The following is a 26,413-nucleotide window of genomic DNA, read 5'->3' as shown; positions in this document are numbered from 1 at the left end:
AAAGGGTACCCACTGTAGCATTCTGGCCTGGAGAATTCCATGGACTATATAGTCCATGGGGTCGCAAAGAGTCAGATACAACTGAGCGACTTTCACTTTCATTTTCAATATGATCTTATATTCAAAAAATCCTAAGATTCTGTCAAAAAAAAAAAAACTATTAGAACTAGACGATGAATTCAGTAAAGTTACAGGATACAAAATCAACATACAAAAACCAGTTGCATTTCTATACACCAACAAAAAGAAAACTGAAAAAAATTTAAATCCCATTCACAACAGCACCAAAAACAATAAAAAGAACTTTGAAACAATCTTAACCAAGGAAGTGAAAAATATGTACACTGAAAACTATAAGATTTGATGGAAAAAACTGAAAAAAATACAAACAAAAAAGATACCTTGTGTTCATGGGTCAGAATATTGTTAAAAGGTCCATGCTACCCAGTCAAGTTCAAGGTAATCCCTATCAAAATTCTAATGGTATTTTTCACATTAATATCCTATAATTTAAATTAAATGAAAAAACACTCTAAATATTCAAAGGAATCCTGAGAAAGAAAAACAAAGCTTTAGATATAACACTTCCTGATTTCAAACTATACTACAAAGCTACAGAATCAAAATAATATGATGGCACAAAAACAGACATATAGACTTACAGAATATTGTTGTTCACAGGGTAGAAACTTCCAGCAATAAGATGAATAAGTTCTAAAGATCTAATGTACAGCATAGTGATTATAGTTAATAATACTGTAATGTATACTTAAGAGTTGCTAATAGTGTAGATTTCATTGTTCTCACTACAAAAAAGAAATGTTGTTTATGTGACATGATGGAGGTGTTAGCTAATGCTACACTGGCAATCATTTTGCAGTAAGTACAACAAATCAATGCATTGTACATCTTGAACTTATAAAATGTTGTATGTCAAGTAAATTTCAATAAAACTGAAAAAAATGGAAAAAAGAAAAATCTTATCTGTAATACATAAAGAAAATTCAAGTTTGAAATATAAGAAAATTTTTTTTCTCTAATAGGATAAAATTTTGAAGAACGAAAATACACTGGATAGATTAAGAATGCATTTTCTGCCATTGATATTCTTTATTACAATGATGCATTTACAATGATTCCAATGAAAGTTTGTAGAACTATATATATATATATGATATTCATATTAATGCTTAATGTATCCAAAATAGTATTATTTTGATAAATATTAATTTATTGCAGAAGGCTACTGCTGCTGCTGCTGCTGCTAAGTCACTTCAGTCAGTCCGACTCAGTGCAACCCCATAGACGGCAGACCACCAGGCTCCTCCGTCCCTGGGATTCTCCAGGCAAGAACACTGGAGTGGGTTGCCATTTCCTTCTCCAATGCATGAAAGTGAAAAGTGAAAGGGAAGTCATTCAGTCGTGTTCGACTCTTAGTGACCCCATGGACTGCAGCCTACCAGGTTCCTCCATCCATGGGATTTTCCAGGCAAGAGTACTAGAGTGGGTTGCCATTGCCTTCTCCTTCAAAAGGATAAGCTACTCAATTTACTAGTATATTTAGTGCTAAGCTATAGTGGAATTCTCATGAGATTAAATACGATAGTTACATGATATCAAATATATTATATATTGATCAGTATCTTGATATTGAATATGAACAGGTGAAATGTTTATGATCAGGTATTAAAAAGTTAGAAGTCTCTGCAGTATGTTTTAAATGATTACATATCCATGACAAAGCCAAAAATATGGGATAAATCACATTTTTACACAATTTAATAATCCAAATTCATATACCTCTTTCAAATAACAAAAATGAGGATGATGAATTACAGTTAACATCCACTGACTGCCTTCTATATGCCAGGCACTGTCCTAAGTTCTAAGCATTTTACATGAATCAACTTTTCTTTCTTCTCACCCTTTATTCCCCTGGCTTTCATGATGTTGTAGTCCATGGGAGATTTCCACATATTTCTCTGAACAATCTTTCGTTTTCCAATGTTTTTAGTTCTCACGTCATAGATTTTTTAAAAATGTGCTTATTTTTGGCTATGCTGGGTCTTTGTTACTGTGCGGACTTTTCTCTAGTTGCTCTGACCAGGGGCTACTACTTTCTTGTTGTGGAAAATGGGCTCTAAGGTGCACGGGCTTCAGTAGTTGTGGCACACGGGCTTACTAGTTACAGTTCCTGGACTCTAGAGCACAGGCTCAGTAGTTGGGGCACACAGGCTTAGTTGCTCTGCAGCATGTGGGATCTTTCCAGACCAGGGATCAAACCCATGTTTCATGCATTGGCAGGCAGAATTTTTACCACTGAGGCACCTGGGAAGCCCCTCACAACTTCTTTTAAAGTGACATTTTCTAAGGTTCCATAGTAGGTTCTTAATTCTTACGTCACAGTTTCCTAGTTGATATTCATATCTGAACCCACATCATCTTATCCCTTTTGGCAGAACTTGCAAATCCTGAACTTAAGCCCTGACTTCACTCTCAAGTTCCACATCCTCATGTACAATTGACTCTTTGACATCTCCACATGACTTTCCCAAGTATCTTAAACTTAAGATATCCTGAATTAAAAGGATTATTTTTCTAATGTTCAAATATACCAACTGTTGTTCAGTCATTAAGTGGTATCTGACTTTTTTGCCACCCCATAGACTGTAGCCCACCAGGCTCCTCTGTCCATGAATTCTCCAGGCAAGAATACTGGAGCAGGTTTCCATTTTCTCCTCCAGGGGATTTTCCCAACCCAGGGATCAAATTCATATCTCCTTCATTGGCAGGCATATACTTTGTGACTGATACACATGGGAAGCTCAAAAATCTACCAATTATACTAAGTAATAAAACAACAAAATTAAACTATCCTCTGCCTTCTCTTTGTTGGTACCATTAACATCCTTTCATTTATCCAAGCCTAATATTGGAGAATCATATATAACTCTTCCTTTTCCCTTAACCATTTTTATTCAGTTACCAAATCATTTGATTTTAACTTCAATCAAATGATTGAAGTTTGGTTCAATCAAACGTATACAATTTGTATAGTATAAGGTAAACCACTCAACATCACAGTAATCCAAGTCTATGCTCTAATTATTTATGCCAAAGAAGCTGAAGTTGACTGGTCCTATGAAGACCTACAACACCTTCTACAACTAACACCAAAAATAGATGTTGAGGATTGGAATGCAAAAGTAGAAGTCAAGAGATACCTGGACAAACAGTAAAGTTTGGTCTTGGAGTACAATATGAGCAGGGCAAAGGCTAACAGAGTTCTGTCAAGAGAACACACTGATCATAGCAAACACCCTCTTCTAACAACACAAGAGATGATTCTGCACATGGATATCACCAGATGGTCGATACCGAAATCAGATTGATTATATTCTTTGCAGCCGAAGACGGATAAGCTCTATACAGTAAGCAAAAACATGACTGGGAACTGACTGTGGCTCAGATCATGAGCTCCTTATTGCAAAATTCAGGCTTAATGTGCAAAAAGTAGGGAAAACCACTAGGCCATTCAGGTTTGACCTAAATCAAATCCCTGAGGATTATTCAGTGGAGGTGACAAATAGATTAAAGGGATTAGATCTGGTAGAAAGAGTGCCTGAAGGCTATGGACAAAAGTTCATAACATTGTATAGGAGGTGGTGACCACAACCATCCCAAAGAAAAAGAATGCAAAAAGGCAAAGGGGTTGTCTCAGGAGGCTTTACAAAGAGCTGAGAAAAGAAGAGAAGCAAAAGGCAAAGGAGAAAGGGAATATACACAACTTGATGCAGAGTTCCAGAGAATAGCAAAGAAAGATAAAAGGCCTTCTTAAAGGAACAATGCAAAGAGACAGAGGAGAACAATAGAATGGGAAAGACTAAAGATCTCTTCAAGAAAATCAGAGATATCAAGGGAACATTTCATGTGAGTATGGGCACAATAAAGTCCAGAAATGGTAAGGACCTATCAGAAGCAGAAGAGATTAAAAAGAGGGGGTAAGAATACACAGAAGAACTATACAAAAAAGGTCTTAATGACCCAGATAACCACGATGGTGAGGTCACTCACCTAAAGCCAGACATCCTGAAGTATGAAGTCAAGTGAGCCTTGGGAAGCATTTCTACAAACAAACCTAGTGAAAGTGATGGAATTCTAGTTGAGCTATTTCAAATCCTGATGCTGTGAAGGTGTTGCACTCTACATATATGTCAGCAAATTTGGAAAACTCAGCAGTGACCACTGGACTAGAAAAGGTCAGTCTTCATTCCAATCCCAAAGAAGAACAATGTCAAAGAATGTTCAGACTACCATAGTATTATGCTCATTTCACATACTAACAAAATAATGCTCAAAATCCTTCAAGCTAGGCTTTAGCAGTACGTGAACCAGGATCTTCCAGATGTACAAGCTGGATTTAGAAAAGGCAGAGGAACCTGAGATAAAATTGCCAACATCCATTTGATCGTAGAAAAAGCAAGGGAATTCCAGAAAAACATGTACTTCTGCTTCCTTGACTATGCTAAAATCTTTGACTGTGTGGATCACAATAAACTGTGGAAAATTCATAAAGAGATGGGAGTACCAGACCACCTGACCTGTCTCCTGAGAAACCTGTATGCATGTCAAGAATCAACAGTCAGAATCAGAGGTGGACCAACTGACTAGTTCAAAAATGGGAAAGGAGTACAACAAGGCTGTATACTGTCACTCGCTTATTTAACTTACATGCAGAGTACATCATGTGAAATGCCAGATAGGATGATCACAAGCTGGAATCAAGATTCCCAGGAGAAACATCAATAACCTCAGATATGCAGATCATACCACTCTAATGGCAGAAAATGAAGAGGAACTGAAGAGCCTCTTGATGAGGGTGAAAGAGGAGAGTGAAAAAGCTGGCTTAAAACTCAACATACAAAAAACTAAGATCATGGCATCTGGTCTCATCACTTCATGACAAATAGATGGGGAAAATGTCAAAACAGTGTCAGATTTCATTTTCTTGGGCTCCAAAATCACTGTGGATGGTGACTGTAGCCATGGAATTAAAAGACACTTGCTCCTTGGAAGGAACACTATGTCAAACCTAGACAGCTTATTAAAAAGCAGAGGCATCACTTTCCTGGCAAATGTCTATATAGTCTATGCTATGGGTATTTCCTATGGATACGCTATGGGTAGTAATGTAGGGATGTGAGAGTTAGACCATAGAGAAGGCTGAGCGCTTAAGAATTGAAACTTTCAAATGGTGGTGCTGGAGAAAACTCTTGAGAGTTCCCTGGACTGCAACGAAATCAAACCAGTCAATCCTAAAGAAAATCAACCCGGAGTAGTCATTAGAAGGATTTATGCTAAAGCTTAAGCTCCAATAATCTGGCACCTGATGTGACAAGCTGACTCACTGGAAAAGACCCTGATGCTGGGAAATACTGAAGGCAAAAGAAGAGTGTAGCAGGGCATAAGATGGTTGGATAGCATCACTGACTCAGTGGACATAAATCTGAGCAAACTCCGAGAAAAAGTGAAGGACAGGAATGCCTGGTGTGGTGCAGGCCATGAGATCACTAAGAGTTGGACATGACTCAGCAACTGAAAAAAGACATCAACAAATCAGCAACTCACCAAAAAGATCTTTAGTTACTCCCCATTTCCTAAAATCCACATCTGTCATTTAGGGCTCTCCATATCCTAGTTTTTACTTCTTTTTCTAGAACCATTTCTGCCACTCTTCAGCCAAATGCTTTCTTCTCCCTAACTAGCTATTTGTTCTCTTTTCCACGTCATTGTTTACACTGCTCCCTTGGCTAAAATCTCTTTCACATTCATACACACATTCATCAATTCTTTTAGTGAGTACCTAACTACCACATGCAAGATGCTGGGTCTTCCGGTCTTCCTTTCTTTTTTTTTTTTTTTGGCCATGCCATATGGCATGCCTGACTTGGGATCAAACCCTTGCCCCCAGTCGCCTGTATTGTGAGCACAGAGTGTTAATCACTAGACCACCAGGGAAGTCTAGTTTTTGATCCTAGAAATGTGATGGTGAAGAAAACAATGTTCCTACAGTAAGGGACTTACATTCTAATGATAAGACAGGATTTAAGTAAGTGAACATATAATAAAATGTCAGGTATGAAAAATAAAAATAAGGGGATAGAAGTTACTCCCTATAATCAAGCACTCAGGGAACTCTGCCCTGAAGGGAATAACATTTGAACAATCGTCTGAATCACATGATATATTGGGATCTATATAATAGTAGGTACAAAGATCCTTGACAAAAGCATACATGAGGTATTAGAGGAAAAGCAAGGAAACCAGTGTGGCTGATGCACCTTGAGTGAGGGTTTTCCAAAAAGAAGGTAGGAAACAAGGTCAGAGCAACCAGAAGTCAATTTCTCAAGGCTATGGACCATGGTAAAGATACGCCTCTTATTCTTAGTGTGATGGAAAAGTGTTTGGAGGAGAGCAGAGGAATGATGCAATTTTATTCATTTTTCAGAAAGATCACTCTGCAGGCATATCGGGACTGTGATGGTGGTGGGAAGAATGAACATAGGAGACAAGTTAGGAGACTATGGGACAAGTCTAAGTAAGAGATGACTGTGGCTTAAAATAGGGAAACTTGGATAGAGGTAGTAAGAAATGAGTAAATTAAAGAATAATTTCAAAAACAGAGCCAAAGAAGTTGGCTGAGAATTGGATATGGGAAATAAAAGAATGAGAGGAAACCTGGGTAAGTCCTAGGTTTGGGCCCTCAGCAACAGGGTGCATTATGACACGTGCCTTCTTCCAAGAAACACTGGAAGAGATCTGGATGAAGAATCAAAAGGTTTTGGACCTGCTAATTTTGAAACGGTCATTAGACTGTAAAGTAGAAATGTCTAATAATCCTTTAACTATGAGTCTGGAGTTCAAAGGAGAGCTCAAAGCTGGAGACTTCCATTTGAATCATCAGGTTTTATTGTGTCATCTGGAGTCACTGAACAGGATGAAAGCACTCCATTCAGTAATTCTCAACCTGCTCACACATTCGACTCACTGAAGGAATTTAAAATAAAATATTAATATCTCCCCATCCCTGGTGGCTCAGATGGTAAAGCATCTGCCTACAATGTGGTAGACCCGGGTTTAATCTCTGGGTCAGGAAGATCCCCTGGAGAAGGAAATACCAACCCACTCCAGTACTCTTGCCTGAAAAATCCCATGGATGGAGGAGCCTGGTAGACTACAGTCCATGGGGTCACAAAGGGTCGGATACGACTAACAGATTTCACCTTCTTTCTTAGGAGCTTCCCTCATGGCTCAGATGGTAAAAAGCATCTGCTTGCAGTGTGGGAGAACCGGGTTTGATCCCTGGGTCAGGAAGACCCTCTGGAGAAGGAAAATGCAACCCACTCCAGTACTCTTGCCCAGAAAAACTCCATGGATGGAGGAGCCTCATGGGCTACAGTCCATGGGATCACAAAGACTAGGACACAACTGAGGGACTTCACATTTACTTTCATCTCCCCATCCCCAGACCAATTGAATATGAATCCTGGGGTGGGGGTCACAGGATAACAGTGAACTTTAAAATGTCTTCTAAGGTGCAACCAGGTTTAAGAACCACTGACCTATTGAAATGGTGCAGAGAGAGGTCTGTGTACTCAGCTCTGGGGAACATCAAAATTTAGAGACTTGTAAAAGGTTTTCCCAGGTGGCTCAGTGGTAAGGAATTCACATGCCAATGCAAGAGACATAGGAGATGTGGGTTTGATCCCTGGGTTGGGAAGATCCCCTGGAGGAGGAGATGGCAACCCATTCCAGTATTCTTGCCTGGAAAATCCCATGGACAGAGGAGCCTGATGGGCTACAGTCCATGGGGTCACAAAGAATCAGATATGACTGAGCACAAGCATGAAAAAGCAGGTTATAACAAAGAAAGCTAGAAAACAAGTGGCCACCAAGGCAAGGGAAAATCAGGACAGTAGTGCAGTGTCCCATAATCCAAGAAAAAAAGCTTTTCAAGAAAGACAGATGAACTTGGTCAAGGTGAGGAATGACAGCTGACCCCTGGATTTGATAATATGGAGGCAGCTATAACAAATGGGTTTAGATAACACGTAGGGACTAAAGAGTTGGATACAACTTGAGTGACTGAACTGAACTGAGGGACTAAAGACTGACACCATGCATCCAAGAGAGTAGAAGATGAAGTAAAGAGAGCACGTAGTAACAGCAACTCTTCGTCTTATCCATCTATCAGGTGCTTTGCCAATTTTCAAGGCCCAGAAACCTCTTCTAATTTCACCAGACTATCTGGCAATAAAGAGAGCAATAGAAAGCAATCTCTCTATTGCTTAATTTCCACTTGTCCTTTTCTGTGAGATACCAATTTGAACTCCCATTATTTATGCTTTTTGTGGAGAAGGATCACAGTTAATTAATCGTTCTATACTCCGTGATGAAGGAGTAATAGGTTCTCAGTAATTGGTGGCTCAAAATTAAGGAAAGAAAAAAGCTTTGAAATATGCTGAAAAAGCAACGAGTGTTACTGAAGTACCAAGTGAGCAGAGTTCTAATGTCACATACCAGAAAGGGAAGATGCTGAGATGCACTCAGCTGTGAAGTAAATGTGAAGTATTGGGAGATAAAGAAGGCAGAAGTAATCAAAGAGCTGGAAAAACAGTTTCCTTAATTATCTCTAATGCTATCTTCATTATTGAGCACTATGTAGCACTAAACGGCAGTTATGTGACAAGCCACTGACCCATGCACAGATGACAACAAACTATGCATCCTCCTCTTACCCATACACAGCTGCCAGGCCTCACCTGAACCACCAGCTCTGCCTATAAAAAGGTAATGAGCCAGAAAATGCTGAAGCTGTAGTTAAGGAGCTGCAAGGTCATAATTTTTGTTTGTTCGCATTTATTTTTTAATAATATAAATTTTACAACACAAAAAAAGTTTGTAAAATCTACCTAAGTTAGTTAGTGAAAAATAGCAACACAGAGGACCCGGTGATCATTAATAAGTGCATATCTAATCACAAAAACATGATAGGTATTAGATTTTCATTGGCTCTGAATGTCAAGGAAGTGCTTACTATTTACAGAATTTTCTCTTTTAGTGAACTTCAGTCTACATCCATTCATTATACCCAATAACAATTTTCAGTTTAAACTTTTTGTAAATTAAATGTCTCAAATATGTGAACTGTACACAATAAAAACCTATCGCTAGGTTTTGCTTTCTAAGTCTTACAGGTCTTCATTGTCTCTTTTGAAGCCCCAAGGCACTAAGTCCCCCAAAGACCTTGAATACAATCTCCTCAGCTGTCATCTTTGATCTTTCTTCCCCCTAAACCAACAATCTTCCCCAAAAGTGATGAATAACCCCCAACATGTGGAACAAATGTGATTTCCTTCATCTTCCTTTTAAAAGATAATATACAAGCAACTCCTACAGCTCAACTCCAGAAAAATAAATGACTCAATCAAAAAATGGGCCAAAGAACCAAACAGACATTTCTCCAAAGAAGACATACAGATGGCTAACAAACACATGAAAAGATGCTCAACATCACTCATTATCAGAGAAATGCAAATCAAAACCACTATAAGGTACCATTTCACGCCAGTCAGAATGGCTGCGATCCAAAAGTCTACAAGCAATAAATGCTGGAGAGGGTGTGGAGAAAAGGGAACCCTCTTACACTGTTGGTGGGAATGCAAACTAGTACAGCCACTATGGAGAACAGTGTGGAGATTCCTTAAAAAACTGGAAATAGATCTGCCTTATGATCCAGCAATCCCACTGCTGGGCATACACACCGAGGAAACCAGAAGGGAAAGAGACACGTGTACCCCAGTGTTCATCGCAGCACTGTTTATAATAGCCAGGACATGGAAGCAACCTAGATGCCCATCAGCAGATGAATGGATAAGCAAGCTGTGGTACATATACACAATGGAGTATTACTCAGCCATTAAAAAGAATACATTTGAATCAGTTCTAATGAGGTGGATGAAACTGGAACCTATTATACAGAGTGAAGTAAGCCAGAAAGAAAAACACCAATACAGTATAATAACGCATATATATGGAATTTAGAAAGATGGTAACAATAACCCTGTGTACAAGACAGCAAAAGAGACACTGATGTATAGATCAGTCTTATGGACTCTGTGGGAGAGGGAGAGGGTGGGGAGATTTGGGAGAATGGCATTGAAACATGTATAATATCATGTATGAAACGAGTCGCCAGTCCAGGTTTGATGCACGATACTGGATGCTTGGGGCTGGTGCACTGGGACGGCCCAGAGGGAGGGTATGGGGAAGGAGGAGGGAGGAGGGCTCAGGATGGGGAGCACGGGTATACCTGTGGCAGATTCATTTCAATATTTGGCAAAATTAATACAATATTGTAAAGTTTAAAAATAAAATAAATTTTTTTAAAAAAGTGGATAATTATAGGTTCTAAAACTAAAAAAAAAAAAAAAAAAAAGATAATATACGTGAAAACTGAGCCAGAAAAGGAATCCTTTTTATCCCTCTGTGGAAAAAAATCAAGAATGCATTTCTTATGAATGAGTTTCACACTCACACACAAAAAGTAACTGCTAACTAAAACTAGAAATGAAATTAGAATTGTCTTTCTCTAAAGCAAGATAAATATACACTACTTATTTCAACATATGTTTATTTGGAAGAATATGTTAAATCTGGTTAATGATTTAATTAAAGGGCTGTGTTTTCCAAATCAGAGCCACAAATTTGCCTTCTGGTATTTATCAGAATGTAGATAAAATTATATATTGCACAGCACAGTGTTTACTATATCTAGTGAGGAATAAAGGGGAAATTATTACTAATTAGAAATAGCTTTCAATGCTTAGACACATATCTATTATAGAGAGTATGGCTATTCCTAACAACAGAAAACACCCACAAAGCAAATAGAGAGATTATTTTTAAAGCTTTTTTTTTCCTGGTAAACCTTCTCATAAAAAGAAAATCTTAGGCTTCTGTGAAAAACAATATAAATCACTGCCTCACAAAGATTTTAAATTTTTTCTGCTTTTATTAAATCTGTGTTTTTCTCATAATATGAAAAAATCACTAGTATATGTTGGAAAGCACTTGCTTCCTATCTAGTCTGGACTCAAAATCAATTGAGGAATCCCCCTAAAGCAAACTTGAAAGGTGGTGTTCATACAGCACCTTCTTGAACCTTCTCAGCAACATGACATTCATTACTCTATTAGGCAGTCTAATCCATTTTTTAAAATCTCTTAATTGTTAGAACATTCTAAAACAAATATCAATATCATGAACCTGAGTTACAATTAAGGAAGATGGCACAGATGGCATTGACCTTCATCTCTTAATATGCTCCTCACTGTAAGGAAATAGCCTTAAATCCTTTGCTGTTAAGGAAGGTCTGGGGACACCAAGATTCCTTTTAACGAGTCCTGAACCCAAAACTGCTGCTTGGTTGGCTGGTTTTTAATAACGTGATAGAAGGATAATTTATTAGAACCAATTCCATGAAACTCATATAAAATGACCATTTTCTGAATGACCACCTGAAGACAAATGTACAACAGGCACCTCTGAGAAGGCACACAAGTAAGTTACTGATAGCAAGTCAGAAACTGGAGGGGGAAGGAACATTAATTTTTGAGTAAAAAAAAGGAAAGGGTGGGTGGAGAATGGAGTCCTGGACAAAGGAGAACAGCCACTGCTCCTTGCTCATTTCAGGGGTTGAACAACAGTGTGGAGCACACATGGTGGGGAGAGGGGGGTGCTGCAAGACAACGCTATGACCAGCACCTTCTGTATATTGACACAGCCGGCTGGCAAGTTGCAGGGTAGGAGCCACGTAGGACTGCCATTCACATAGGTAAACATCAGTTTTCACGAGCGTGTGCAAGCACACAGAGCCTATGGGCTCTCCTCCACGTCATCTAAATATAAACCAGAAGCACACATCTCCCACTACAAGTGGGAGGAGAGGCGTGGCCAGACACCTGTTGGCTCTGGTCCCAGATTCAATGACTTCTCCCCAGCAGTGGGTCTTGACCCACAATCCACACTTGCACAGATACAGTCTTGGCCAGGACGTCTACCCAGCTGATTTGTTTCACTGTCTAGTTCACCACTGCACCCAATCCTTAGCTTAGATTCACAATATATGTATGTGTGTGTGTGTTTGTGTATACATATTAATATATAGATTAGATATGCATGTGTATATATAGTGAATTAACAAGAATATTTATTATATGTGGAGGCTTTATTTTACTTCAGACAAAGTAAAATGGCAACTGAATATTACATTTATATCTGCAATTTAAAATTGTTCCAAGGCATGTACAAATGGGACCAAGTATTTTCCAAAGGTCTTTTAAAGTTGATTGCTAAATTTTCTAGATTCCAAAGAATAAAACAATAAGATGTTAAAGCAGAAACTATGGGAAAATCCAAGCTTATGGAAGAATCAAGTGTTTTAATTTCTGACTTTAGTAAATTAAACATTGGTGTTAAAAAAATTAATGTCCTCTCCCTGCTCTGATTTTGTTTTGGGAAGAGAGACTTATGCCATTACTTTCCTACATCATTGGGAGCATTATTCCTCCTGATATGTAAAGGGAAGGCTCTATGCACCCTACTTTATGCAATGTTGTCTGTCCAGTGTCTAGAAATGACTGTCCATAAATTTCAGCCAAAAATTCATAGGCAAATCAGGTTTACAGTGCTATCTCAGAGTTTGTATATAGGTATGAAGTTATATTATGCTAGACCATACATCTAGTAAGCTGGTATCTTTATTACTATCTGGTAAAACAAAGCAAACTAAGACAAATTGTTTTCTCTATAAGAGCTCTAAGATTTTCGAAAGAATACAACTGATGTTCCCTGAAATCTTTACTCTTGGCTAAAAGATCAAAAAAGACTGTTCCCTTTCCTTACATCATTGCTCTGGGTTTCTTTCCCTGGGCTACACCTCAAATGAATTCAGAAAATACTGAACTAAGCATCTTCTGTTCAGTAATACAGTGGGACTCTCCCCTCCTGTGACACTATTTAAAGGCAGCTAAGATGGCAGTGTATGGGCTATGACATTAAGCATTGCCAGATGTTTCGTGGTTTATATGCTGAGTCATCCCTGCAACTCATGTAAAAATTCTAAATAGAAATGTACTCATATTAACTGAGCTGCAGTTCTAATAGGTCACAGTTCCAATGTGCCTTTAGAGGTCTTTATTTTCATGCCACATCACTAACAATCATGGCAAGTGACTGCCTGATTTATGTTCTGGGTCTGAGAAAATATTTCTGCTTTCTCTCAATGATCAGTGATGATTTCTTATCTTATAACTTCTAAAGTTAGTTTTCTATTTCCCCTTATACACAGGACCTTGGCTAGGATCTACTTTTATATGAGTCAATGCTAATTTTCTACATATGTTACTTTTTAGTCCTTAAAAGATGCCTTTAAAAGACTCTTAGGACAAATGTCCTTGGAAAAAAATAGACATTTATTCTTTAAAACAATTTCTTTAGCTTATTCAAAGTGAAAACATACGTGCCAAAGTTAGTGATTTTTTTTGGTTGCATATTACATTAATATCCAATTGGCTGGAAAAGTAATAAGCCTCCTTAAAATTATACACCTTAGCTATATTAACTATAAATCTGATAGTTTCAAAATGATACCTGAAAAATTTTTAGAAAGTCCTTGATAAAGTTATTTATCAATAAACTACTAAAAATACTGATAGAAGTATGCTTTATCTTATCTCCTAACTACTTCACCTCTCTTCTACAAAGCAAGATGGTGGTTGTCTTATCTCTATCAAAAGAGTACAGAGTATAGACATTATATGATTTTAATATACAACAAAGTAGTCTGAGTAACTTTTTTAGATAAAAATATTTTCAAATGTTTATGTAAGTGTACTCAGTTCAAAATATGAGATTCATTTTCCTACAAGGTCAATTAAATATGCAATTAAAAGTTACGCCCACATGTCTTCCTCCCATAGCTGTCAGAGTAAACTCTCTAGGGTCATCATGTCTCCACTGATTTGTACATCGTACAGAATCATTCATGTGAACTGTATTCCAAATGGCTTTAAAATATTAAAAGTTCCATTTTATAATTTCTTCTGCTCAGTAATCAGTGTGGTGAATCTCCTTCATCTTGATAAAGGTCACAAAGTTGTTTTATTCTTCAAAGGGCCTGATTTTGTGGGTTGTAGCAAGAAGACGGAGGAAAAGGAAGAACAGGTCATAAAAAAAAGAAACAGTGTAATCAGCACCAGCAAAGAGACAGGACGATATTTAGGAAAAACTATACAATTTTTCCCTCACTCTGAATATTTCTTTCCACTCTTTGACTACAACTTAATCAGATGTCTATTGTGCATGACTCAGCAGAAATGGACAGGGGCGGGGGCAGGGAGGTGACAGAAATAAACAAATTTTGTCTATATAACTTCAAACATCTAGGTTCAGGGGAACACAAATAATTTTTATTCAGAGTCAATATATTAGGAGAAGTTATGACCAAATCGAAAAAAGTTTAATAGTTTCTCTCCTACCTTGTCACCTCCACAAAGTGAAAAAATGCCATGATTTGGGGGAGATCTGTAATAGAGGAAGTGTGAAAAGTGGAAAAGGACTGACTGTAAGGGATTAGAAATTAGCAAGAAAGGACCCAATCTGGAATGACCAATAGACAGGGCTACCAATCTAAGGGGTAGTTTCATTATCTTACTGTTGGTAAATGGTAAAGATTTAAAACAAACTCTGGTGTTGGATGAGTCAGTCCTAAATAAAACCTTCGATTCTAAGTTTAATCAGACAAAATTTAGTAGAACTATAAGGATTAATTGAAAGTGGAACAAGGTAACACACGTATCTCAGAAACCATCAATTCAAAGAACTGGGAAAGGGATGTGCATAACCCAACACCAACCTTAAGCTAACACATCTATTATATGTGTGCAGAGATGAGGTAAATAAAATTTATTTTCAAGCAGTCACAGAAATCAACACAAACACGAATTAAAGCAAAAATAAAATTTCAAATTTCCACAAAACTACCACACAAGAATCACAAACAAAATACAGTAAAATAATATTAGAAAAATTAGTGTCAAAAAGATAATGCATACAGAACACTACAACAAATGTCTCAAGAAATAAATGCACAATTTTGAGTAATTTTAGGTAAAAGCGGAATTCAAAATGGAAATTGCCAAATTTTTATTTTTTAAGAAAAAAAATAATAATGAACCACACTACTACTACATTTCAAACCTAAGTGTTTCAGCTAAAGCGGTAATAAAAAAAAGATGTCTAGCTTCAGCTGCATTTACTAGGACACTAGAAGCCCTGAAAATAAATGACCTGAGAAAAAGAATAAGAAAATAAAACACTCTAAATAGAAGAAATTACTAAGCTAAATGAGAAAAAAGAAATAAAACCATAAATTCAATTAAAAGATAAGTAATTTTTTACAAGAATAATAAAAAAAGACTAAACTTTGTTTAGACGAGAAGTCAGGTGTAAACAAACAACATCAATAATGAAAATGGGTAACTATTAAGTAATCTATTTTTTAAGAATAGAGGGTTCCCTGGTGGCTAAAATACTAAAGAATCTTTTTGCAGTGCAGGAGATCCAGGTTCGATCTCTGGGTCAGGAAGATCCCCTAGAGAATGGAGTGGATACCCACTCCAGTATTCTTGCCTGGAGAATTCCACAGACAGAGGAGCCTGGCTGGCTACACTTCATGGGGCTGCAAAGAATTGGACACTACTGAGCAAATAACACTTTCACTTCACATTTATTAAAGATTAATTACCATAAGATCCAACAATCCTACTTCTGAGTATATGTCCAGAAGAAACAAAAGCAGTGTCTCAAAGAAATTTCTGCACTCACATGTTTACTGCAACACTATTCACAACAGCCAAGATATGGAAACATCCTAAATGTCAGTTCATAGATGAATAAAGAAAACGTGATATGGAATGAAATACTATTGAACCATATAAAAGAAAAAAGTCCTGCCACCTATAACAATATGGATGAGCCTAGAATACCTTACGCTAAGTGAAACAAGACAGATACAGAAAGACAAATGCTATAAATATTCCCTTATATGAGGAATCTCAAAAAAGTTAAACTTATAGAAACAGACAGTAAAATGGTGGTTGCCAGGGACTAGATAGTGGGAGAAGTTAGTCAAAGGGTCAAACTGTAAGTTATAAGATGAAAAAGATCTTGGGATCCCAAGTACTACATTGTGACTTACTTAATATTATAGCATTATATACCTGAAATTTGCTAAGAGAAGATCTTAAGCACTTAAGAACTTAAGCACTCTTTTCTTTGGACACATAAGCTGTAAAGAATAAAATGAAATATTACTTGCAAAGGATCTGAATATCTATATAACCAATTCAAGAAAATTAACCAACAATTAGAACTAAAGCAACAATTCAAAAGTGTTTAAATACAAGCCTAAAGTTCAAGTGAAGAAAGGTCTCACGGTGTAGCAGTTTTGGTGTTCCTTTGCCTGCGTTTATTTTTTTCTTTTAGCGTCAGAACCTTACACTAGAGAGATGCCTTAAGAGACTGGGGAATGTGCTTTCTCCTTGCTGGACATAGTAGGACGCATAAAAGAAAAACTCTGAAAGTAGCCTTTGTAATGGAATCAACAACCAGAAGTTGAACTTCATACATCCAGTATCCACATGGGAGAGAACATCAATTAGCAGGTATGTGGGAAGTCTTCAGGAGCTACTTTATACTTTCTAACTTCCTAGCACCTTCCTTTGGCCTGAGGTATATCATGACTAGTGTCTGTTGCAGAAACTGCCCCACTTCTACCAGCAGATAGACTAAAGACCGTGTGGCTCTTATGCCAATGTTCTTAGCTGAGTTCAACTGACATTCTCTCTCTCTCCTATTTCCTAGAGGGAATCATGAATGATACAAACCCACCAGGGATCCACTTTGCTTACCCCCTGGTGGTTTCACTGTGGGACATGACCCAGCTCCTGTGGAAAAGATCTAGAATCTACTGCAGTTTTCCAAAAGTGTCTGTTTCTCATGGACAGTATGGACTCCAGGTGAGCTAGGTGAAATGGATTTCACCAGCCTCAACATCACCTCACCTTGGAACTGCTTGCTGCACACATATACGGTTGGTTGGTTTTCCCAAAGAAATGCGAGATCCAGATTTTTATGTAGAACCATCTTATCTCTTACCAGCTTTATTCGTTTATAATTGAAAGAGAATAAACTGCACTTACTTAAATTGTAAGAACAGTTAAGGTAATGAACACATCATTACCCACAAAAGTTTTCTCATGCTCCTTAATGATCTCTTCCTCTAACCCTCCCTAATGCACATGCAACTATTGATTTGTTTTATTTCATAATTTGTTAGTTTGCTTTATCTAGAATTTTATATAAATGTAATCAGTATGAGTTTTGGTTTTTCCCCCCTACCTTCTATCAGAAACCATAATTGTTTCATTATTATTTACTGTTTGGGGGACTATCCATGTGTTATTCCTTTTTGCTGCTGAATATTATTTCTCTCTTTGTGAATGTTATACAGTTGTTTATCCGTCAATGATTAACGAACATTTAGGTCATTTCCAGGTTCTGTCTATTAAAAATAAAGCTTATTTGAAGCAAAAAAAGGAAAAAAGTATCTGTAATGACTTCACAGAGGCAGTTTCCTTGCAAAAGAAAGGCAGCTCCTCAAGAACAAACCTCACCACTCTTATTACCTCCATGGTCTCTGTCTCTCTCTCTCTCTCTCTCACACACACACACACACACACTTTCATACTCAGTCATGTCCGACTGTTTTTCACCCCATGGACTGCAGCCCACCAGGCTCCACTGTCCATGGGATGCTCCAGGCAAGAATACTGGAGTGGGTTGCCATGCTCTCCTCCAGGGGATCTTCGCAGCCCAGGGATCAAACCCATATGTTTTATGTCTCCTGCACTGGCAGGTGGGTTCTTTACCTCTAATGCCACCTGGGAAGCCCACGAGACCTACCTACTAAACCTTTTTTTAAAGCTTATGTCAAATGTATAAAGCTTGTTTCAAAATATAGAAGAGAAACTAGATAATTCCTAATTTTCTGAGTTTAGCAATGATTGTGACCCCTTAGGCAGAAAAGCACAAGAAAGTGAAAAGGTATATTAAACACAGTTTTATATATATATAGAGAGAGAGAGAAGCAAGAATTCTAAATAGAGTATTGGCAAATCATAATCAACAAATAATAATTACATCATTTCCAATGGTTTAATCTCAAAACTGCAAGGATAGCACAATTAAAGAAAATTTACCAACAAGGTGAATCCACCAAAATAATCTGTCTAAATGAATGGTGACTCAGATGGTAGAGAATCTGCCTCCAATGAGGAAGACCCTAGTTTGATCCCTGGGTCAGAAAGATCCCCTGGAGGAGGGCATGGCAACCCACTCCAGTATTCTTGCCTGGAGAATCCCATGGACGGAAGAGCCTGGCAGGCTACACTCCATGGGGTCACAGAGAGTCAGACACAACTGTGAGACTAAGCGACTAAGCACAGCAGGGCACTACTGAATGATATCCAGCAATCACACATGATTAAAAGAACTTTCATAAATATATAGCATACACCTATATCAAATATAGGTACAGTATAACATGCACAGTCTAGAATAATGTACATTCAATTCAGAAATTTAAAAAGTTATCTCTTATCGCCACTGCTCATCGGCATTGTCCTCAAGGTTCTAGCCACTGCAATAAAACCAGAGAAAAAAGAGGAGAATGGACACAAAAGCTGTAAACTGTGAAATGAAATATTACTTGCCAAGGATCTGATCATCTATATAACCAACTCAAGATAATCAACCAACAATTAGAACTAAAGCGAGAATTCAAAAGTGCCTAAATACAAGCTACACACACACATACATTTAATGGTAACATTGTATAGCAATGTACGTGTAAAAAAAAAAAAAAAGTTAATTCGTAATATCAACACATTTTCGAGCGCAGGAAGGGCTGAAAACAAGACCATCACATTTGAAATGGAGGCACCTGGATGGACGTAAACGAAGCTGAGAACTATGAATTTTAAAACTGCTTCAAGTCACCTTCACAGCAGAAGCCTTCTTTCCGCTCTCCAATAGAAGGAAGTTAGCCACTCCCGGACTAGGAAAAACATATCTTTACGAGGGCGTCTGGGCGGGACTTCCAGCCTCAAGGCATTTGCACACCCTCGTTTTTAGTTCCTGTTGACTGGGAAGTGCAGGACGGAAGCTACGTCTCTGCCGGCGCCTCCGCACCACACCGAGCAGAGGACCATTTTGTGACTGGGACCTACCTCCACAATCCGGATTTACCTCTGTGCTTTGCAGACTCTGTGCTGCCCCACTCCCAGGTTAGTGTTAAGTGAGACTCCGTACCCCTGCCAGTGAGGCAGACGACCGTGCCTGTTCCCTGGCGCCTACTCAGGCTTGCCCACTCAGTGCTTTGGTACTTTGACAATGGCGGACGCCACACCACACACGGACTCCCTCAGAAGCATTGTGACGTTTGAGGATGTATTCATACACTTTACCAGAGAGGAGTGGGACCTGCTCACTGAGAGTCAAAAACGCCTGTACCATAAAACGATGGTGAACAACTTTTCACTGGTAATGTCAGTGGGACTTGAGAGTTCCAGATATCGTTTAATTTCTCCACCAGAGCCAGAGAGCGCACCCGAGGTTCCTGCCAGGATAGGCATAGCTGCGGCAGTGGCAGAGGTAAGCCAGGAAAGCCCTGTCTCTAGTCCTGGCCACAGTGTGGAGGCTAGAGATGACTCTTCTGTTTCTATAAAAATATCAGATGTGCGAAGTCTGCAGGTGGCGCCTTCCATCCAAAAGAGCCCCCTATGCGACACGTGTAATCCAGTCTTCAATGGCGTTTTTCAGCCGGCTGGGCAGCTGGAAACCTCTTCTGAGGAGCAGCCATATACGTGTGGATCATGTGGAAGAGTTTTCCCACTCGGTGTAAGCCTTGACGAGATGCAGAGGTGGCAGAGTGGAGAGGCAGTCACTAGAAGGGAAAGGGACCAGGCCTCCTCTGTGAATTGCCACAGATGCCACGGGTCAGGGACGGCCTGTACCTGTGAGAAGGGTGAGGAAGACATCTCAGCCAGTTCTGGAGTTGTGCAGCACCGTGGCACTCAAAATGGGGAGAATCCGGGCACGAGTGCTGAGTGTAAGGAGACCTTTCCCACTGGACAAAGGGATCACCCATACAGTGGAAGCGAGGGAGCTTGTAGCCATCAGGAAGAATGTGTCCAGCAGCAGGAAATCTACGTACGAGAAAGGTCCTATGAATGCAACACATGTGGGAGAGTCTTCGACTGTAGAGACACATTTAATAATCACCAGGAAGTCCACACTAGAGAGAGGTTATGTCAGTGTGATGTATGCGGGAAATCCTTTACACGCAGTTGCTATGTTAAAATACACAAAAGGCTTCATACTGGAATAAGGCCTTTTGTGTGCAATGAATGCGGAAAAACATACATCTGTAAGTCCCACCTTAGTCTCCACAAGAAAAGTCACACCATAGAAAGCCTGAGAAGACAACACATTGTAGGAAATGTGTTGCTGATACCAGTCTTGGTTAACTCGAGAGAAGTCACACAGGAGCAAGGCCCTAGGCATTCAGCAAATGGGGGAGAGCCTAAAGAAGACTCTCCCACCTCTGGCCAGTGAAAGTTCAAGTGAAGAAAGGTCTCACGGTGTAGCAGTTTTGGTGTTCCTTTGCCTGTGTTTATTTTTTTCTTTTAGCACCAGAACCTTACACTAGAGAGAGGCCTTAAGAGACTGGGGAATGTGCTTTCTCCTTGCTGTACATAGTAGGATGCATAAAAGAAAAACTCTGAAAGTAGCCTTTGTAATGGAATCAACAACCAGAAGTTGAACTTCATACATCCAGTATCCACCACATGGGAGAGACAACATCAATTAGCAGGTATGTGGGAAGTCTTCAGGAGCTACTTTATATTTTCTAACCTCCCTAGCACCTTCCCTTGGCGTGAGGTATATCATGGCTAATGTCTGTTGCAGAAACTGCCCCACTTCTACCAGCAGATAGACTAAAGACCGTGTGGCTCTTATGCCAATGTTCTTAGCTGAGTTCAACTGACATTCTCTCTCCTATTTCCTAGATGGAATCATGAATGATACGAACCCACCAGGGATCCACTTTGCTTACCCCCTGGTGGTTTCAGTGTTACCATGACCCAGCTCCTGTGGAAAAGATCTAGAATCTACTGCAGTTTTCCAAAAGTTTCTGTTTCCCATGGACAATATGGACTCTACATGAGCTAGGTGAAATGGATTTCACCAGCCTCAACATCACCTCACCTTGGAACTGCTTGCTGCACACATATACGGTTGGTTGGTTTTCCCAAAGAAATGCGAGATCCAGATTTTTATGTAGAACCATCTTATCTCTTACCAGCTTTATTCGTTTATAATTGAAAGAGAATAAACTGCACTTACTTAAATTGTAAGAACAGTTAAGGTAATGAACACATCATTACCCACAAAAGTTTTCTCATGCTCCTTAATGATCTCTTCCTCTTGTCCCTCCCTAATGCACATGCAACTATTTTTTTTTTTCAAGTTGTAAAGACTTTTATTAGATAATTCAGAGTTTTTTTTTTTAGAAACATTAAGAGAATTTTACAATAAATACTCTTCACTTAGTTTGTTAATCAATTCATATTTCACCATATTTACTCCCTCTGTTTTTCTCTCAGTCATTTTATTTTTTTTTAAATCTTTAATTCTAATAAAATAAAAAATTGAACCTGGACTGGCATCTCATTTCATACATGACATTTCACATGTTTCAATGCCATTCTCCCAAATCTTCCTACCCTCTCCCTCTCCCACAGAGTCCATAAGCCTGTTCTATACATCAGTGTCTCTTTTGCTGTCTCGTATACAGGGTTATCGTTACCATCTTTCTAAATTCCATATATATGCGTACATGCAACTATTGATTTATTTCATAATTTATTAGTTTGCTTTATCTAGAATTTTATATAAATGTAATCAGTATGAGTTTTGGTTTTTCCCCCCCTACCTTCTGTCAGAAACCATAATTGTTTCATTATTATTTACTGTTTGGGGGACTATCCATATGTTATTCCTTTTTGCTGCTGAGTATTATTTCCCTGTGTGTGAATGTTATACAGTTGTTTATCCGTCAATTATTAATGAACATTTAGGTCATTTCCAGGTTTTGTCAATTAAAAATAAAGCTTATTAGAAGCAAAAAAAAGGAAAAAAGTATCTGTAATGACTTCACAGAGGCAGTTTTCTTGCAAAAGAAAGGCAGCTCCTCAAGAACAAACCTCACCACTCTTATTACCTCCATGGTCTCTCTCTCTCTCTCTCTCTCTCTCTCTCTCTCTCTCTCTATCTCTCTCTCTCACACACACACACACACACACTTTCATACTCAGTCATGTCCGACTGTTTTTCACCCCACGGACTGCAGCCCACCAGGCTCCACTGTCCATGGGATGCTCCAGGCAAGAATCCTGGAGTAGGTTTCCATTTCCTCCTCCAAGGGATCTTCGCAACACAAGTCTCCTGCATCTCCTGCATTGGCAGGCAGATTCTTTACCACTGTGCCACCTGGGGAACCCATTGCCTCCACATTGCCTTTCAAAGGTCATGTTCTGTCATGGCGCAGGGCAGATACAGAGATGAAATAGCACCTGTATCCAATGTAATTGCAAGTTCTTGTTGATTTGTATAAGCAAGAAATCAGGATATATTTTGGGAATGGGTTTTAAGCTTGCTGGACCCAGGAGACTAGAACATTAAGTTAAATAAGGTAAAATTTACCAAGATGGTAATACCTGAGATTTGGCATTTAATGGCAAGGTGAAGCATGGCTGGAAGTGGATCTAATTGTTTGGTAAAGCCTGGATTGAATGGTGGCCTACATAAAAGAATTCAAGTAACTGAGAATTTCCCTGGAATTTTTCTGTACCTCAGAAGTACAGTTCCTGTATATTACATTTCCAAGTTTTCTTGTCCTCTGGCTTCCATGTACGTTCAGCCAGTAGGAAACAGAGTAGGGGGACTGAAGGGCAGGAATCCAGGTTTATTCTACGCCCTCTATGCTTCATCTGGCTTCTCTAGGAATGTCTGCACCTCCTTTGCTGCAGTAGCCCTTGCAGACAGTTCTGCCATGGTTCTAGCATTTACCAAGTGATCTTGGGCCCTGGAAACCAGTAATATCACCCTAACTTTGTCCCTCTATCCTAGGAATGGTAATTGTTTTGTTCTGATAGTAATCTGTCTGTGGCCCCACTTCCCCCTAATTTTGGGTTCCCAAGAAAACCATCAACTGAGTAGCCAATTCTCTGAATTAAACTCCTTCTATTTAAATACATCTTAAAAGTACTTTTTTCTTAAGTCCTATTTTGTGTGGTTATATTGTTGCAGAAACCAGTATGAGAGAAACCAAGCACCACACTCAGAGAGTTGGAGAACTGTCTACAAGGGCTACTACAGCAAAGGAGGTACAGACATTCCTAGAGAAGCCAGATGAAGCATAGAGGGCGTAGAAGAAACCTGGATTCCTGCCCTTCAGTCCCCTACAGTGCTTCCTACTGGCCGAACCTACGTGGAAGCCAGAGGACAAGAAAACTTGAAAATGGAATGTACAGGAACATAGTTTGAATTTAAGTTTTTGCACCAGCTTACTTTAAACTCATTTAGGTAAACAATTAAACTTATTTTAAACTTAGTCCTAACTGTGCACTAAAGTTTTTTCTTTTTCAGGGCCCACCTTCCACAAAACTTTTAATCACTTTCTGTAACAGCCACCTATAAGTCAGACCTTCTTTTCCTTTTATAAAATGTAATTTTATTTTTTATGTCTTATTAAAAACATACATCCTAATTTCTTATTAGATTAGCAAGCAAACATTAATACTAGATATTTAATATTGAATATTTCCCAGTTCATGTGACTCTGAAATTTATTTAGGTTAATTTTTTTTGTATTTAGAATTGTTTGATTCATAAGTGCTTACTTTTCCTTAGGCCAATTAAAGTAGAACTCATTTACAACTTCAATAGACATTATCAGAAAAAAAGACACACGCTGAGACATACATAAATCCAGACAGACAGACTGATAGAGATCCTATAGTTTTTTGTTTGAGATTTAAAATATCTCTTTGACTATTCCCCGCCCCCCCACCCCCTCCTTTTTTTTTTTTCTTCACTTGAAGTTCTAATTTGCCCAAGGCTGAGGTCTCAGGCAAAGCTGGCTGTGTATTTCAAGGATATGGAAAGGGTTAACTTCAAGCTTTTCCCTTGGCAGGCCTTTTAACAAGCTAATTGTTTTTGATTGCATATGCAAAAAGATTTGGTTTTGCAGTTTCCAAAAAGAAAATTTTTTCTCAGGTTGTTCAATCAGCAGTCACGCGCTCACAGTCATTCAGAGGCTATCACAATCCCTCCCTTCTCCTGGATTTCCTTAACTGGTTTCCTTAACTGTTGCTCCCTTCCTGGGAGCCCCGGGGAAGTGATCAGTCTCCTCTTCTACCCGTTGGGGTAGGTTCCACCTGGGGACCGGCCCCAGGGCGTTACTTTATCCTGTGTCCATTCCTGGTGAGTTGGTCCATCCCTTCAATAAGTCCAGTTGGGGTTCGGCCATCCAGAGAGTCAGAGCGCTGGTCCAAAAAGAGAACCTGCAATACTGTCAGGTGGCATGCCCCCTTGTTCGTCTCAGGGTTCCTTCGCTGCAGCCCAGCTGAGTCACCAGTCCAGTGTTCCAAGGGGCCTTGGTTGGAATCTAGCTGGGGCCTCCAGAAATGTTGCAGAAACCAGTACTCGAGAAACCAAGCACCACACTCAGAGTTGGAGAACTCAGGTTGATTATGCCAGCGGGCCCAGAGGAGTTAACACTCCAAGCTCTGAGCCACCAACAAAGGGATTACAGAGTTTTTATGGACAGACTGTAGTGGGCAACACTAGTTGTTAATAAGCTGGTTTAAACTAAGGGGTTTCACACATGAGGGAAGAGCAGTCAAGATGGGGGTGGGGTGCCTGACCTTTACACAGACAGGCATGATTAAGAGGGTTTGCAGGGGTTGGGCAGTTGCAAAGAGCAGAACAAGGGTGAGTAAGATAAACTTCAGTTCCTAGTATTGGAAGTCCCCATTTTTTGAGACTACATGACCTATGTGATCTAGACTTTGCATGGGCCAAGCCAAGTTACAGAGGCAGAAGGAGCAGGAAGTTATGTAAAATTTTAACTTTTCCTCTTCAATATCCTAACTTGTAACTAACTATGCTGAAAGAATGGGAGGAAGAAGATAAGTGTGTAAGAAATACAGGAGCTATATATTCTTTAGTTGTGGTTTTTGCAGACACCATTAAGAGAATTTAATGAAATGACTATTCGTAGAATTAAGGGAAGGATTAAGGAACCCAGCAGAAGCAGTGATATACCCAGAGTCTAACAACAGTAGGAAGCTATTCCCAGCCTTATAAAAGAAGGCAAAGGAGAAAGCAGGGCTACTGGAACCGCAGGACAAAACTGTGGGAAAGGGCCCCCCAGTGGAGCTGTCACCATCAATAGGGCAACACAGCCACTATTAAGGTGTAATCTGGCTAGGAAGGATCATCAGGGAGGGCAAATAGACACCTGACTTTTCTCTGCTCCTGACGTTACCTGTCACTGGCAAAATAAAAATGCTAAGCAAACCTCAAGGAGGCTCTGGTGATCCAGTCCATGGAGGTCATCCTTCCAGGACATGGAACAGAGCAAAGAGAGGCAGAGGTTGGCTCTAGAGAAGCAAACAGAGATTGATCAGCAGTACTCAGTTTCTGAAATGAAAGTTGAGAGCACGTGGTAAAACTGAAAAATCAAGAAATAGCTGTGAAAGTGTATGTCTATTGCAAAATCACACTGTTTACCTTTACTCAACAATACTTCTGATTCAGTTCAGTTCAGTCTCTCAGTTGTGTCACTGTTTCCACTGTTTCCCCATCTATTTCCCATGAAGTGATGGGACCAGATGCCACCCTCTTAGTTTTCTGAATGTTGAGCTTTAAGCCAACTTTTTCACTCTCCTCTTTCACTTTGATCAAGAGGCTTCTTAGTTCCTCTCCACTTTCTGCCATAAGGGTGGTGTCATCTGCATATCTGAGGTGATTGATATTTCTGAGGTTATTGGAGGAGGAAATGGCAACCCACTCTAGTATTCTTGCCTAAAGACTCCCACGGACAGAGGAGCATGGCCTGCTATATAGTCCATGGGGTCGCAGAGTCGGACATGACTGAGAG

General features: G+C 39.2%; 1 protein-coding gene across 1 annotated transcript; it reads left to right on the top strand.

Moving 5' to 3' along the window:
• The first annotated feature begins 19,575 nt into the window (after window positions 1-19,575).
• LOC113888011 (zinc finger protein 671-like) lies at window positions 19,576-20,799 on the top strand. The gene has a single exon (XM_027535372.1). The coding sequence runs from the start codon at window positions 19,576-19,578 to the stop codon at window positions 20,797-20,799; it is 1,224 nt and encodes a 407-aa protein (XP_027391173.1).
• Window positions 20,800-26,413: the final 5,614 nt, after the last annotated feature.

Source organism: Bos indicus x Bos taurus, chromosome X (assembly GCF_003369695.1).
Source record: "Bos indicus x Bos taurus breed Angus x Brahman F1 hybrid chromosome X, Bos_hybrid_MaternalHap_v2.0, whole genome shotgun sequence".
NCBI classification, from domain to species: domain Eukaryota; kingdom Metazoa; phylum Chordata; class Mammalia; order Artiodactyla; family Bovidae; genus Bos; species Bos indicus x Bos taurus.
This window is presented reverse-complemented; position numbering and strand designations above follow the sequence as displayed.